This window comes from Lynx rufus, unplaced genomic scaffold, assembly GCF_022079265.1.
Source record: "Lynx rufus isolate CCGP_SWC_20201006 ecotype Redwood Valley unplaced genomic scaffold, mLynRuf1.p SCAF_13, whole genome shotgun sequence".
Taxonomy (NCBI): domain Eukaryota; kingdom Metazoa; phylum Chordata; class Mammalia; order Carnivora; family Felidae; genus Lynx; species Lynx rufus.
This window is the reverse complement of record NW_025814827.1, coordinates 2,196,314-2,211,166: the sequence shown is the minus strand read 5'-3', so window position 1 is coordinate 2,211,166 and position 14,853 is coordinate 2,196,314. Positions and strand designations below refer to the sequence as shown.

The 14,853-nt window shown below is 46.3% G+C and overlaps 1 protein-coding gene across 1 annotated transcript; it reads right to left on the bottom strand.

Moving 5' to 3' along the window:
* Positions 1-8,169: 8,169 nt before the first annotated feature.
* IMP3 (IMP U3 small nucleolar ribonucleoprotein 3) lies at positions 8,170-9,304 on the bottom strand. Its single transcript, XM_047074407.1, has one exon. It carries the CDS (start codon positions 9,248-9,250, stop codon positions 8,696-8,698), a length of 555 nt encoding a protein of 184 aa, XP_046930363.1. The 5' UTR covers positions 9,251-9,304; the 3' UTR covers positions 8,170-8,695.
* Between the last annotated feature and the right edge of the window lie 5,549 nt (positions 9,305-14,853).

Genomic DNA, 14,853 nt, shown 5'->3' with positions numbered 1-14,853 from the left:
CAAGGAATGCCAAGATGTTACTTGCTACATATTTTAAGTACATGACACCATCCATTTGAACAAAAAAACACAGAAGATCAGACTGATACAGAGGGTAATGGGTGCTTGGGGCCCTGGAAGACCCAATTTTTTGGGCCTCAGAATTTATGTAGGTGAGCTCTATTTTTTTTTTTTAATTTTTACTTATTTTTGAGAGAGAGAGAGAGAGACAGAGAGAGAATGAGTGGGGGAGGGGCAGAGAGAGAGAGGAAGATACAGAATCTGAAGCAGGCTCCAGGCTCTATCAGCACAGAGCCCAATGTGGGGCTCGAACATATGAACCTCAAGATCATGACCTGAGCCAAAGTCTGGCGCTTAACCGACTGAGCCACCCAGGAGCCCCAGTGAGTAGTCTGACTCTTTCAGTAGTCCGACTGAGCAAGGCTGTGCACTAGGTTATTTATTTGATGCATCCTCAAATAATAGCTCATGTTTGCCTGATTTATGAGACAGACAAAGAAAAGCCCAGGGCCCGACTTCACTAGGGAACTTTGACATCAGGATATTAAGTATTTTGTGTCCCAGAACCACCATTCTCTACCCATGACTATGGAGGTCACACTAAGTGGTCAGAACTGCACAGAAAAGAACAAAGGCCCTACACATTAAAGCAAAATGAGCTGAGGTCCAGGAAAAAAGGCTCCAGTCCCTCATTCATACTCAGCTGAATAACTTCTCATATCACTGAAAAGAACAAACTAAATGGTACTTGGCCCAGGGGTTCATTTGGAGCCAGTCTGTGTTCCACAAGGGCCTGCTCTGCCTAGAACAGTGTTCTAGTTCCCCAACTATAGCCATTGGCACCTCACCTTCACAACACTGGCCACATACACATACACCTGTGCTTAATGTCTTTAAATCAATTTACTATTTTAAAAAAGCCTAAACAGGGGCACCTGGGTGGCTCAGACAGTCAAGTGTCTCACTTTGGCTGAGGTCACGATCTCGAGGTTCGTGGGTTCGAGCCCTGTGTTGGGCTCTGCGCAGACAGCTCAAATTTTGTGTCTCCCTCTCTCTCTGCCCCTCCCCTGCTGTGTTTGCTCTCTTTCAAAAATAAATAAACTTTAAAAAATAACATGAAATGAAAAAATAAAACGCTAAATAGAGGAGCCTGGGTGGCTCAGTTGGATGAGTGTCCGACTATTGATTTCAGCTCAGGGCATGATCTCATGGTTCCTAAGTTCAGGCCCTGCCTTGGGCTCTGCCCTGGCAGTGCAGAGCCTGTTTGGGATTCTACCTCCCTCTCCCTGCCCTTTCCCTGTGTGTGCAAGCACGCGCGCACACACACACACAGACACACACACACAGTCTCTCCCTCTCTCTCTGAAAATAAACTTAAAAGAGGAACACCGTAGCATTTCTTTAAATCACTTCCCACTTTAACAAAGTATCTATAAAATATAAACACTGTGAAAATAGTATATGTTATAATCTAGCTAAATACTAGTAAGTGCAGAAAACTGTGAGACTGAGGACTTTGTAAGAATCAGATTAGCAAGTGTTGGAGAAGTGACATGGAGTAACACAAACAGAACTTTTCTTTTGTACAATCAGCAAAATCCAAAGAGAACAGAAGAGGGAAGATCCATTTTCTCTCTCCATAATTCAATGTTATTTAAGGTGGAATCTATGCACCCCCTAAAATCATCCGGTAAGTGCCCCCAGGAGGAGGAATCCCTACCTAACACAGAGAAGCTTGGGAGCAGGAAGGTGTCCAGCCATTTCCAAAAGAGGAGGCTCTCATTAGGAGCCCTGAGTGTCACTCTGTCATCAGTCAACAGATGTGTGTATAATGCCTACCGTTGGTTAGGTACTGTGCCACAGGAAATACCAAAATGACTCAGACTGACCCAGTCCCTGCCCTCCAGGGGCTTACAGCCCAGTTGTGTAGCAGAGAAAGACAAAAGGTAGGTGCTATAGCTGACTGCAGACCGGTGTTAAGGAGCTCAGGTGACTGGGTAGAGAGCAAGTGGGGTGGGTCCTGGGGCCAGTGTTCAAGGAACTCCTCTCAGAGATGACATTTGAGTCAAGACCTGAATGATGAAAAGGAGCCAGTCATGAGGACAGAGAGACTGACCCCATTTCCAGAGAGGCTTTGTGTGAGGGGTAGGCAGAAGGCAGGGAGGAGGGAGAAGCGGTGGGAAGATGAAGTCACAGAGGCAGGTGGGTCACCGAAGCCTGTAGGCCGCAATGGGGAGTCTGGATTTTACCTGCATTGCAGATGGAGGTCTTCAAAGTTATGAGATAACCAAATTTGAGTTTGAAAGAGCTCACACTGGCCACTCAGTGGGGAACTGAAGCGGGCAGCGATGGATCAGGAGGCCAGTGAGCAGGGCTGGCGCTAAAGTGGTGGCAGGGAGGGCTTACTGTTCTCAAAAAGGGGAGGAGGTAAATAAGAATTATACACGTGTTCAAGTCCAGTCCCCCAGCCAAGACATTCCTCTTGAGGTTACTGGAAGTGAAAGAGAATTGGAAAGGGAACAGCTTTCTCCTGATGTAATTTTTTTTTTAATTTTTTTTTAACGTTTATTTATTTTTGGGACAGAGAGAGACAGAGCATGAACAGGGGAGGGGCAGAGAGAGAGGGAGACACAGAATTGGAAGCAGGCTCCAGGCTCTGAGCCATCAGCCCAGAGCCCAACGCGGGGCTCGAGCTCACGGACCGCGAGATCGTGACCTGAGCTGAAGTCGGACGCCCAACCGACTGAGCCACCCAGGAGCCCCTCTCCTGATGTAATTTGATGTGATGTAAGGCCTAGGCCCTTCAACATCTTGAGGACCAGAGCTTCTCACTGCCCACTTGGAGACACCCTGTAGAAGAGGGATTCTTCAGCAGGAGGGAGACTCTGACTTGAGAGAGTGACAAAGTCATGTATTAACAGTTGTCACATGAGCCAGGATGCAGAAACTGCAGTCATAGGAGACCCTAAAGCTCAGAGGAGCCACACTTCCTCTCCTCCACTCCCACAAGGTCCCTAGGGCTCAGCTCTGGGTGAGAGGAAGCATGTCAGAGAGGTTAAGGTCTTGCGTTCTGGAGCTGGATGGCTTGGGTCCAAATCCAGACTCAGCTACCCGCTGGCTCTGTGGCCATGTGAGTTATTTCACCTCCATATGCTTCAGTTTCCCCCTCTGTAAAATGTGGCTAATAATAGTAACTACCTCCAAGGTGGTTATAGTTAAGTGAGATCATCCATGTAAGGTAAATCATCAAAAATCTTGTTTTATTAGTGCTTAACCTCTTGTTTTAAGATCACCTTTCCCTTAACTGACTGACATATCATGAGTAAGTTGACTTTGGGGTGCCTGGGTGACTTAGTCGACTAAGTGCTGGACTTCAGCTCAGGTCATGATCTAGCGGTTCATGAGTTCGAGCCCCGCGTCGGGCTCTGTGCTGTCAGCTAGGAACCTCCAGCTTGCTTCAGATTCTGTGTCTTCCTCTCTCTCTACCCCTCCCCCACTCGCACTCTGTGTGTGTCTCTATCTCTCTCAAAAGTAAACATTAAAAATAAATAAATAAATAAATAAACAAACAAATAAATAAAATAAATCAACTTCTAATTAGGTGAGCCCAAGATGGTCTCTTTCTTGCAGACCAAAGTGCATGCCCATGATTTTAATCCAGGTCTTCCTGAATCCAAAGTTCCTAATCTTTAGCCCACCAGACATTGCCTGCTCTGTATTTTAAGGGATCTCATTTTGCTCCTGATTTTCAGCCGGTGAGCTGAATGGGTGACTTGGTTCACCTCTACATTGCCCCCTCCCCATGCTAGGAAGAGTCCCAGCCCTGGATGGTGGTGGGGGCTGGTGGGGAGGAGGATATCCTCTGGAAACTTCCCTGGGGACTGACAGTGGGGCCCATTCTCAGATGCTAAGACCAAGATCTGTCCTAACGTTCATCCAGCTTTCATCCTGGGTCAGGACTGAGGATTGCTGGGCCAGGCAAAGCACCCCTAATTTCTTTGCTGCCTCTTTTTAAGTGTTGACTGCACTCTTTTATATCCTCTCCTCCACAGCAAAAACTTTCAGAGCAGAGTGTGGTTCAGCCTTCTGCTATTAAAGAGAGGAGAGGGAGTGAGGCCCAGCACAAGAGGACGTGCCTCAAGTCACACTTCTAAGTCATCAGCAGGGCTAGGCCCCTGCTTCTCTTTCTTTTTGCCCACTCTTGCCTGCAGCCAGTCAGCCTCCCACCCTCTCAGTTGTTGGTAGATGATCTGGAGCGTTTGTGGTGGTGCTGGCTCTGTGCCAAGCACTGGACTAGGCACAAGGCTTGTGCTTCTCAAAGTGTGACCAGCAGCACCTTGGGCCCACTCCAGATGTGGAAGGGATGGGCTACCTTGCTACCATAATTTTTAATGGTTGTGTTTCATCATAAGGATATCCAATACTATTTTTTTTTCCAATTTTTTTTTTCCAATACTATTTTTAAAATGTTTTATTTATTTTTGAGAGCCAGAGAGAGGGTGTGTGCGCAAGTGGGGGAGGGAGGCCTAGAGGATCCAGAACGGGCTCTGAGCTCACAGCAGAGAGCCCAATGAGGGGCTGGAACTCATGAGCCATGAGATCATGACCTGAGCCCAAGTTGGATGCTCAACCAACTGAGCCACCCAGGCACCCTGAGGATATCCAATAACTTAACCAGTCTCCTTAGGACACATTTTCAATTTTTCGCTATTATTCTGTATTATAAATACTACGATGAAGATCCCCGTAGCTATTTTTTTTGCAAAGACCCATAATTTACTTATGCTAAATTCTTGAAAATGACATTTCTAGGTCAGAAGGTATATAATGTATGTTTCTAAGGTTCTTGATACATATTGTAAAGTTATCTGAGAGGGTGTATCAATTTGCCCTCCTGCCCACTGTGTGTATATACATTTTTTTTCATCCATTAGGCTTTTTTGTAACAAGTCTAGCTCCCTGCCATTCCTGCAAGTTTCTTTTGTGACCTGGGGAGGGAAAGAAAGGAGGGGCTGAATTTTAAGGTCTTTTTTTTTTTTTTTTTGCCTTCTTCTAAGCTTTGGGTTTTAACCCATGCAAGGCGCTCCTTTAAGCACTTTGTAGGAATTAAACCATTTAATTCTCTCCATAATTTTTTAAAACTTTTGAAAAAGTTTATTAATTTATTTTAAGAGAGACAGTGGGGGAGCTGAGCGGGGAAGGGGCAGAGAGAGAAAGAGAGAGAGAGAGAGAGAGAGAGAGACTGTCAAGCAGGTTCTTCAGTGTCAGCACCGAGACTGACTCAGAGCTTGAACTCATGAAACTGTAAGATCATGACCCGAGCCAAAATCAAGAGTCAGACGCTTAACTGACTGAGCCATGCAGGTGCTCCATTAACTTCTTTTTTTTTTTTAAGTAGGCTCCACAGCTATGTGGGGCTCTAACTCACGACCCTGACATCAAGTTGCCTGTTCTACAGACTGAGCCAGCCAGGCGCCCCCCCTCCATAATTTTTAATGTATTATTATTAACCATTCCCATTTTTTTTTTCACTTTTTAAAAATTGAGGGGGCGCCTGGCTGGCTCATTTGGAAGAGCATGTGACTCTTGATCTCAGGGTTGTGAGTTTGAGCTCCATGCTGGGTGTAGAGATTACTTAAATAAATAAATAAAACTTAAAAAATATTGTGGTAAACTGTAACATAAAATTTGCCATTTTTTCTCTGCCTTCATCATGGAGCCTGCTTTGGATCCTCTGTCCACCCCTCTTTCTACCCCTCCTCTGCTCATGTTCTCTCAAAAAAATATATATATTAAAAATATTTGCCATTTTAAACATTTTTAAGTGTATAACTCCATGGTGTTAGTTACATTTACCATGTTGTATTCACCATCACCACTATTTCCAAAATTTTTTCATTACCCCAAACAGAAACTCTGTACCTGTTCAGCAATAATTCCCCATTCTTTTCACCTATCCCATATTACTACTTATTTGCAATACAGAAAATGGAAGCACAGGAAGGCTAAGTAAAATAACCAATGTTACATGGCTAGTTAAGCATAGAAGCCACCATTCAGACTAGGCAGTCTGGCTCCAGAACTTGCTTTCTAAATCTGGCATAGGTTTTTTTGTTGTTGTTGTTTTTTGTTTTTTTTTTAAGCCCAAATTTTCTGGTTACAGGTTATTTCTTTCATGTCTTCCCTGCAAAGAATGAAAGACTTTTCTAAAGAATCTTGTATTTTACTCCTAAATTCCTAAACCCAATTTCCTCCAAGAGAACTTTGAAGTTGTATCCATTTGGGCTACAGGTGCGGGATCTAACTACTCCAAAGGGCACATCTGTTTCCTTGTCCTGTGCAGTCTGGTAGGAGTCAGTGGTGGCTTTTAGAGCACCAAACTCTCCATGAAATCCCCAATCCTGGGAGCCCTAAGGACATTTCTCAAATGGGCTGAGATTGTGCCCAGCCACCAGAGCTCAGTGCTGAGGAGTAGGATTTCTCTCTCTCTTTTTTTTTTTTTTTTAAAAAGAGAGCGAGAGGGGCGCCTGGGTGGCTCAGTTGGTTAAGTGTCTGACTTCAGCTCAGGTCATGATTCTTGAGTTTGAGCCCCACATCGGGCTCTGTGCTGACAGCTCAGAGCCTGGAGCCTGCTTCAGATTCTGTCTCCCTCTCTCTCTGCCCCTCCCCTGCTCATGCTCTGTCTCTCAAAAATAAATAAATGCTTAAAAAAGAATTAAAAAGAAAAAAGAGGGGCGCCTGAGTGGCTCAGTGGTCGAGCGTCCGACTTCGGCTCAAGTCATGATCTCACAGTTCGTGGGTTCGAGTCCCGTATCAGGCTCTGTGCTGACTGCTTGCTCAGAGCCTGGAGACTGCTTCGGATTCTGTGTCTCCTTCTCTCTCTGCCCCTTCCCTTCTCACACTTTGTCTCACTCTGTTTCTCAAAAACAAATAAATGTAAAAAAAAAAAAATTAGAAGAAAAGAGAGGCAGAAAGGCAGAGGGAGAAATAGACTCTCAAGCAGGTTTCACACTCAGCATGGAGCCCGATGCATGACCCAAGCTGAAATCAAGAGTCAATTGCTCAACTGACTGAGCCACCTGGGTGCCCCCCTCCTTCCATTTCTAAAGGAATGGCACCAAAAAGAACATGGCCTTTAGAGTCAACTCTGGAATTGAACCCCAGCCTTTACAATTCTTTCTGAAGCTGAAAAGGCAGGGATAACATGACCTACCTTGCAGGGTTGTTGGGAGGAACAAATGGTAGCCACTGAGGTAGGGCCTCAGTGAGTGTTAAGCTGAGCGCTTGCTCCTTGCTCAAACCTTTATACAGCACCTTGCTGGGGACCAATCACATTGCCTGGTGCTGCTCTTTCTCTGCTGGCTTGGAAACTCAAATTCAGGGATTCTCTCTAAACCCCTACCTGTCCCAAGGGCTGGCTGTGCCAACATTGACAGTCTTTTAAAGGGAGCATGGTGCCAGCTCTGCCACTTACTGGCTATGCAGTCTTGGGCAGTTTGACCCATCTCTGCCTCAGTTTCCTCATCTGAAAAGTAGAGGATAATTGGATTCCCCGCTTCATAGCACTGTTGGGAGTATTACACGGATTAAAACATGTAATGCACTTACAGCTGTGCCTGACACATACTAGAGGCGTTTGCTAGTGTCAACCTGCCCTTTGTTTCTCTACCAAATGCTGCCTTTCACCTGGGGAAATGGAGAAGGCATACATAAAAGCCAATCCATTGGTCTTGGCAGTCTATTTATTCTCCTCGTGCAAGTCTTGGGTAAAAAGAGGTAGTCTCCCTACTCTCCAATTCCCTACCACGAAGACCATGTTTCCAGGAAACCTCCTGGGCCTCTTCTAACCGCTAGATGGCCAAGCTACAGGGTGATTATTTCCTTAGGCAAGCTAACAGCAAACACTTCAGCCCTCTAATATGGTATTTCCTGGGGCTGGAATATCAACAGGAAGTCCTGTGGGGAAGATCTCTGCCAAAACACTCATTCCCAGGAAGGGATTGGTAAACTGACAAATTTGCCCAGCCCTGTACAACATCCTGCAACCTCCACATGCGCCCCTGTGGCAGGCCTCACCACAGGCAGGTCGCTGCTGACCCAGTTCTTTTCTACTGGGTTCTTGAGCCAAGGAGCCCAGATGTGAACCTACGTGAGAAAAACAGACAAAAATTTGCTCTTACAAAAGTTGGGCCATTTATTGGCATTAGGAAAGCATCCCTTTAGGCACGGGTGGGTCCCTGAATACTAAGCTCACCCATTTTATGAAAACTTGAGACCAGACTCTCCATCGTCTGTACATAGCTTAATCACAAAACAAGAGCAAGTACTCGAATTAAACAGGTTTAACCAAACTGTCCTGCTACAAGATAATAAAGGGAAAGCTAGGGGGAGGGGAGGGGCTCAAAGTTCCTTCGCACTACAATGTTTCAGGTACATAATCTAACAATTCCGCAGTGCCGCACAAAACCGCTTCCCATTGTCTCTTAAATCAGTAATGTAATTATCAATAGTCCAAGGACCAAGAAAAGTTTATGGAAAACGGCCGTACCCTTTGGCTCTGTGCGTGACCTGCTGCTGAGGGACAAAGTTCTTAAGAACCAACGACTTGGCCGATACACTCTTGGGGCAAGCGCCCTCACAGAATCTCAAGCATCAGGTCTCAGCTTTCCCATCTTCGAAAGGCAGGGACAATCGGCTAGGCCTCCAGATCGAAGTCATCGCGCTCCTCATTGTACTCCAGCACGTGCCGCTTGATCTTGGACGAGTCTACCCAGGTGACAAAGTCCTCCATGCTGCGTGTGACAAGGAAGGCGGGGTCAGTGACCACGTCGGGGCCCACGCGCACGTGGCCCTGTTCCACGAAGGCCACGGCGGCCTGGAGGTGCTGCGCCATGCGCAGCTTCAAGAGCACGGTGGGCAGTCGGCGGCGGCAGAAGGACGAGGCCGTGACGAAGTCGCAGAGCTCGAGTGAGCCGCGCGTGGGCACCAGGCCGAGAGCATACAACTTGTCCAGCAGCGCGGCCGAGGCGCGCACGCGAAACGGGTCGCGCTCGGGTAGGTCGCGCAGGCGCCGCGCCAACTCACGCACAGCCCGGCTCAGCTGGTTGTAGCGCGTGTAGTCCTCCCGCCGCTGCAGCCGATAACGCCGCAATACGCGCAGCTCGTGTAGGTTGTGGTCAGTGACCTCCCAGTTCAGGAAGTCCACCTGCTTCAGCAGCTTCTGCTCGTGGAACTTAAGCTTCCGCACCATAATGGCGGCTCCCGCTGCCGCAAGACCCGAAGCTAAAAGCACAGACAGCGGCCGCGCGGCTTCCGCTTGGGATCCCGAAGTGCAGGCCGCCCTGGGGGCCCTGGGCCAATGAAAGAAAGGCTCTAGGCCACGCCCTTGATTTCCATTGGTCAGAGTGTAGCCACGCCCCATGCATCTATCTCGCGTTTCTTCTTTTCTCGTTGGCTGAAGCCGAGTGGGAGAAGTACCGAAGAAAGGCCGGAGGTGGGGCAGCGGGCCGGGGGCGACACAGCGAGGTGTTTTTGGTTTTGTTTTTTGTTTTAAATTTCCACGAGGTCTTAAGTTACCAGAAATATATCCCCTAGTGCGGTAATCATTTCTTCTCATTCAGGCCGATGCTCTTAGGGACTCTCGGGAGTGTCTGCCCATAGAAGCTGAGGAAGCCAGTCCTGGGGAAGACGGGTGACTGCTGCGCCTGTTTGATGGGGTTTACCGTGCTAATTCATCGTCGGGTTCCTCCCACCTGGTGGGAAGTTTTCCGGATCCGGCGGATGGGAGACCGGCTGGGTAATTGCGGTCGCTCGCTACCGCGAGGTAGCCCCCAGGAGGGCGGGTGGATCCTCCCTGTCAAGTGGGGCTGAATGCAGGCGAACCTATAAAATACTGATTTCCGGGCCGCTTCTTTAAACGCACTGATCGGGATCTATACGGGAGCCTCTTTGAAATATGTATTGTTAGTAGGGATGTCGGGTGGTTCAAAAAACCCAGCAAGTCTGAGAAATTCGGATATTAAGTACAAAACCAACTCCTTAGTTGAGCTCAAACGAATAAGCCTGATAGGGTGGACTTCCGTCACCCTCAGTACTGGTCACCCAGTACTGAGTTTAATAAATTTAACGCTGTTATGGCTAGTTATATCTGTAAGGTACAGTTGAGTGTAGCGCTGCAGGACTAACCTCTTTATTTGCCCAGGCCTTTGACGCCACCTAGCTTCTTCGTTGATTATTTTATTTTTGTATAGTTTTCATTGTCCTTTTAATACTTGACATGTGGAAAATAATATATGTAACACGTGTAAGTTACAAACTATAATGAATACTTATGAACCCAATAGCCGGTTTAAGAAAACATCATCAGGACTATTTCATCTACCTATTCCAGCCACTCCTCCAGCCAGAGGTAATGGTATTTATTCTGAATTCTGTGTTTATTTTTGCTTTTTGTTTAAAAAGAAAAAGTAGTTTTATCATTATACATGCATCTCTAAATACATTGAGAACCTTCTTACTCAGAGTGTAGCCAGTGGACTAGCAAAGAGCTTGTTGGACATGCAGTCTCATTCCTGACCTACAGAATCAAAATCTGCATTTAACAAGATCCCCAGGTAATGTGTATACACACTGATTTTGCAGATGTGATTAAATTAATGATTTTGAGATGGTGAGAATATACTCAATTATCTGGATGGGTCCCATGTTGTCATAAGGGTCCTTATAAGTGAAAGAGGAAGACTGAAGAGGCAGAGATGGGATGATGAAAGCAGAAGTCTGAGTGAAGTGATAGCGGGTTTTAAAGATGAAAGGGAGCCAAGATCAGGGGACTGTGGGCAGCCTCTAGAAGCTGGAAAAGGCAAGGAAACGAATTTTTCCTTAGAGCCTCATGAAGGAACATGGCGCTGCTGACGCTTGAGATCCAGTGAGATCCAGTTTGGATTTCTGTAAAGCCATAAGTTTGTGTTGCTTTAAGCCACTAAGTTTGTTGTAAATTGTTACAACTGCAATAGAAAACAAATACAGATTGTTTTTTTTTCTAATTGATTTGAAGATGTTCTTTATGCGTTATGGATATTAATCCTTAGCCAGTTATATATGGAACAAATATCTTCTCCCAGTTTGTAGTGTGTCCCCACCCTTCATATTCCCCTAAGCCTCATTCACTTCCATCCTCAATTCTTGCTCAGCATGTCTGCAGTAGGACTCTTGGTTAACTTCCTTCTCCCAGACAATAAACAAAATAAAAAATAAACTATATGTTTTAGCAAGTGATAAGCGCTATGAAACAAAATTGAGCAGGCTGTAGGAGAGCTTGGGGTGAGGAAGAGCTGTAATTTTAAATAGGGCATGTCAGGATAGGTCTTACTGAGAAGGTGATATTTTATAGGGATTTAGCCATGTGGATATCTGTGGAAGAGTATGTCAGAAAGAGGAAACAGTGCAAATGCCTTGAGACAGGCATGTACCTGACATGTCGGAAGAGGAGTAACAAAGCCATCCTGGCTGGAGCAGAATGGGCTAGGGAGGGGAGGAAAGGGGGTTCAGATAACAGGTTCATAGGCCTTTGCCTAAGTAAGGACTTTGCTTTTTATGTTTGTGAGATGAGGACACTGAATGGTTTTGAGCAGAGGATTGACATCTAACATATTTTAAATGGATCACTCTGACTGCCATGTTGATAATAGACTGTCAGGAGGCAGAGGTGGAAACAGAGATTGGTTGGACACTGTTGCAGTGATCTGGGTGAGAAAGATGGTGGTTGAGACCAGGAGAGCAGCAGTGAGATGTTGATGTGAGAGGAGACCCAGGATGTGGAGAGTCAAGGATGGCTCCAATTTTGGCCTGAGAAAGTGGAAGAAACTACTCATTACTTGAGATGGGGAAGGCTGCCAAGTAGAACAGGTTTGGGGGGCAATATCCAATATTGCTTGGGACATGTTGGGTTGGAGGTGTCTGTTAGACATCCCAGGGATGTCAAGGAGAAAGACATTTGAGTCTGGAATTCTAGAGAAAGGCCTAGGTTGGAGATTAAAAAATCGAGGTGTTTTTGGCAGATAGATGGTGTATCAAGCCAGGGCAAGGTCATCAAAGAAATGAAGATGATAGAAAAGACAAGAGGAACGCTTTCTGTAGTCACTCTAGTTTTAAGAATTATTGGAGGGGCGCCTGGGTGGCTCAGGCAGTTGAGCATCTGACTCTTGATTTCGGCTCAGGTCTTGGAGTTTGTGAGTTTGAGCCCCACGTTGGGCCCTGTGCTGACAGTGTGGAGCCTGCTTAGGATTCTGTCTCTCTCTCTCTGTCTGCCCCTCCTCTGCTCTCTAAATAAAAAATAAATAAGTAAGTAAGAGAATTGTTGGAGAGAGGATAAACCGGTGAGGTAGAAGGAAAACATGGAGAGTATGGTCTCCATAATGCAAGTGAAGAAAGTATATCCAGAGGGAAGGAGTGATCAACCTGGTCCAATGCTATTGAAAGGTTGAGTTAGAGGGGAACTGAGAATAACTATTAGGTCATTGATGACTTTGACCTTGACAAGAATAGTTTCAGTGGAGTGTGAGGGTGAAAGACTGCCTAGAGGAGTTTAAGAGGAGAAAGGGAGGAGAGAAATTATAGGCAGTTAGTACAGATAGCTATTTTGAGGAACTTTGCTCAGGCATGCAAAGAGAAATGGGGCAGTAGCTGGTGGGGGAAGTAGAATTGAGAATCTATTTTTTGAAGATGTGGGTTGACTCTTTCCTCAATACTCACAGCTTGTTGGAGGCCATGCCAGTCTATTCTACCTCCATGAACTCCCAGATTTACTTCTCCCTAGCCCAGCACCCTTGCACTGTCAGGCTCTTGTCATCTCTTGTCTGCTTTGCCACTGTGTGGTCCAGTGTACTCCTGCTGCCACCAGCTCAACCTGGAAGCCACTGGCTGCAGCTCTCTCTTATTGACTCTTTTCCTAAAAGGGGAACGTTGGGTGCTTGGAGGGGGAATGGATGCTGTTTGCCGAGCTTGAATCAGGGTCCCGGCAGGAAAGAGAGAACACACTCCAATTAGAATAATGTGAGAACTGAATAAAGGGACTTTGTCGTAAGGGAGTAGGCAGGGTGTAGGGAAACCACAAAGTGCAGTTTCCTGAGACTAGTAACTAGGGGTCTGCATTACCCTAGGCTTGAAGGTCACTGGAAGGAAGGGAATGGAAGATACCTATACTGGATGGAAATCTCTGTGAGCATCAAGAGAGTTTCCCCCAAGAACCTGGAAATAAGGGTGGTCCCTGAGAGTTAGAAAAACCCACCCAAAACAGGTGTGGGAGTAAATCCAAGATGGTTGGTCTGTGAATGTGTGACTGAGGTGTTTGGGAACCAACTAAAGACTAGGATCCTAGGTGGATGAGCAGACATCCCACTGATTGTATTAAGGGAGCTAATAAAGGTGAAATGTTTACAACGGTGTCTGGCACTAATGAAGTAGTTGCTGTTTTTAGGCCCAGCTTGAAGAGAGGCTATCTGAACCCAAGAGAGATCACAGAGAAGCAGTATCCCAAAAGCAGCTGGGGGAAACATACTTCAGCTCTGGTTGTAGGAGAGACAGGATAACCTGAATCCTTAAGCTCAAGGCTGGCCCTATTGCGGGGGGACAATATCTCAATGTTTCTTGGCTGAAAAACTTGTTACACCATCCCCTCTTCAAGGGGTTTCTAGATTCACTGAGCTAACCTTTCTGGTAACTGGGCTTTGTGAGGAGTGGCCCAAATTGCCTTGATCTATTGATGCAAAAATTCAGGTCTACCTGACAGTTGTATTTCTGTGCTGGTAACTATACTTACTGAGGTGAGCGTTTGGTTATGTATATAATTGTCAAACCACTTTGTTGTACATCTGAAACTAATATATTGTATGTCAACCAAACTTTAATTACAAATAAAAATTAAAAAAAAAATTAATACCTGCCCTTCTGGGGTTTGTACATAAGCCTTTATTCAGGTCATATGCCAGCCCTGCATAGGGAATTGGATCTACTCACTGCACCAATGAAATTGGGTTTTGGAGCCAGAGGCCTGCAAATCTCACCCCTCAAAATAGCCAAAGGTGCCACATTTAACAGCTCCACCTTATGCCAATTAATCTGCAACAAGTAGGAAGACAGAATGGAAGGTCTAGCTAGAAGGGGTAGGCAAGTTTCCAGGGCACAGCCAGGAAGAGGAGTAGGGGCTGAAGCCTTTGTCTCATCTTAGGTCCTCCTCCTCCAGGAAGCCTTCCTTGATCCTTGCTCCACCCAGGCTGGGGTAGTTGCCCTCCTATGCACATTGCAGGGTACTTGTCCCACTGGGTAGGGGAGTTATCTGTTTACTTGTCCCAACATATCTGAGCTTCTGGAATGTAAGGACAATGTCTTATTTGACTTTGTATCCAGGAGGCCTGATACAGAACTGATTACTCAGTTAATGTTTTCTTGGATGCATGATTTAATAAATGAGACAGACACAGAATAGACAAATTAAGGACAAGAGGGTGGACTGTAAACCCTAGAGGGGGGACACAACCTACTGCCTCCTTGTGTTGTAATCCCCAGTGCCCAGGACAGTGCCTGTTAGTGCCCAAAGTGTTCTGGATGGGCTAACCAAGGGTCAAATCCCCCTTGCCTCTTCCTGGAAGCCTCCGCGGACCACCCCTCTCTCCTTGCTGCTGATGGCCTATAGGAAAAAATCCAGTCTGCGTAAAGCATCACGGAACTGGGTCTTGCCTAAACTTGTTCCCTGTTGCTACATGTGTAGGGTCTTGTTTTTCCCTTTGAAGGAAGTCTCCCATGTCAGCCCTGTCTGGCTAACGTAGTAGGACCTGTAGCGGCCAGTACCCCAGGCCT

Bases quoted from the DNA above. Each gene is read 5' to 3' on its own strand.
- IMP3 (XM_047074407.1), bottom strand. From the start codon at position 9,250: ATGGTGCGGAAGCTTAAGTTCCACGAGCAGAAGCTGCTGAAGCAGGTG.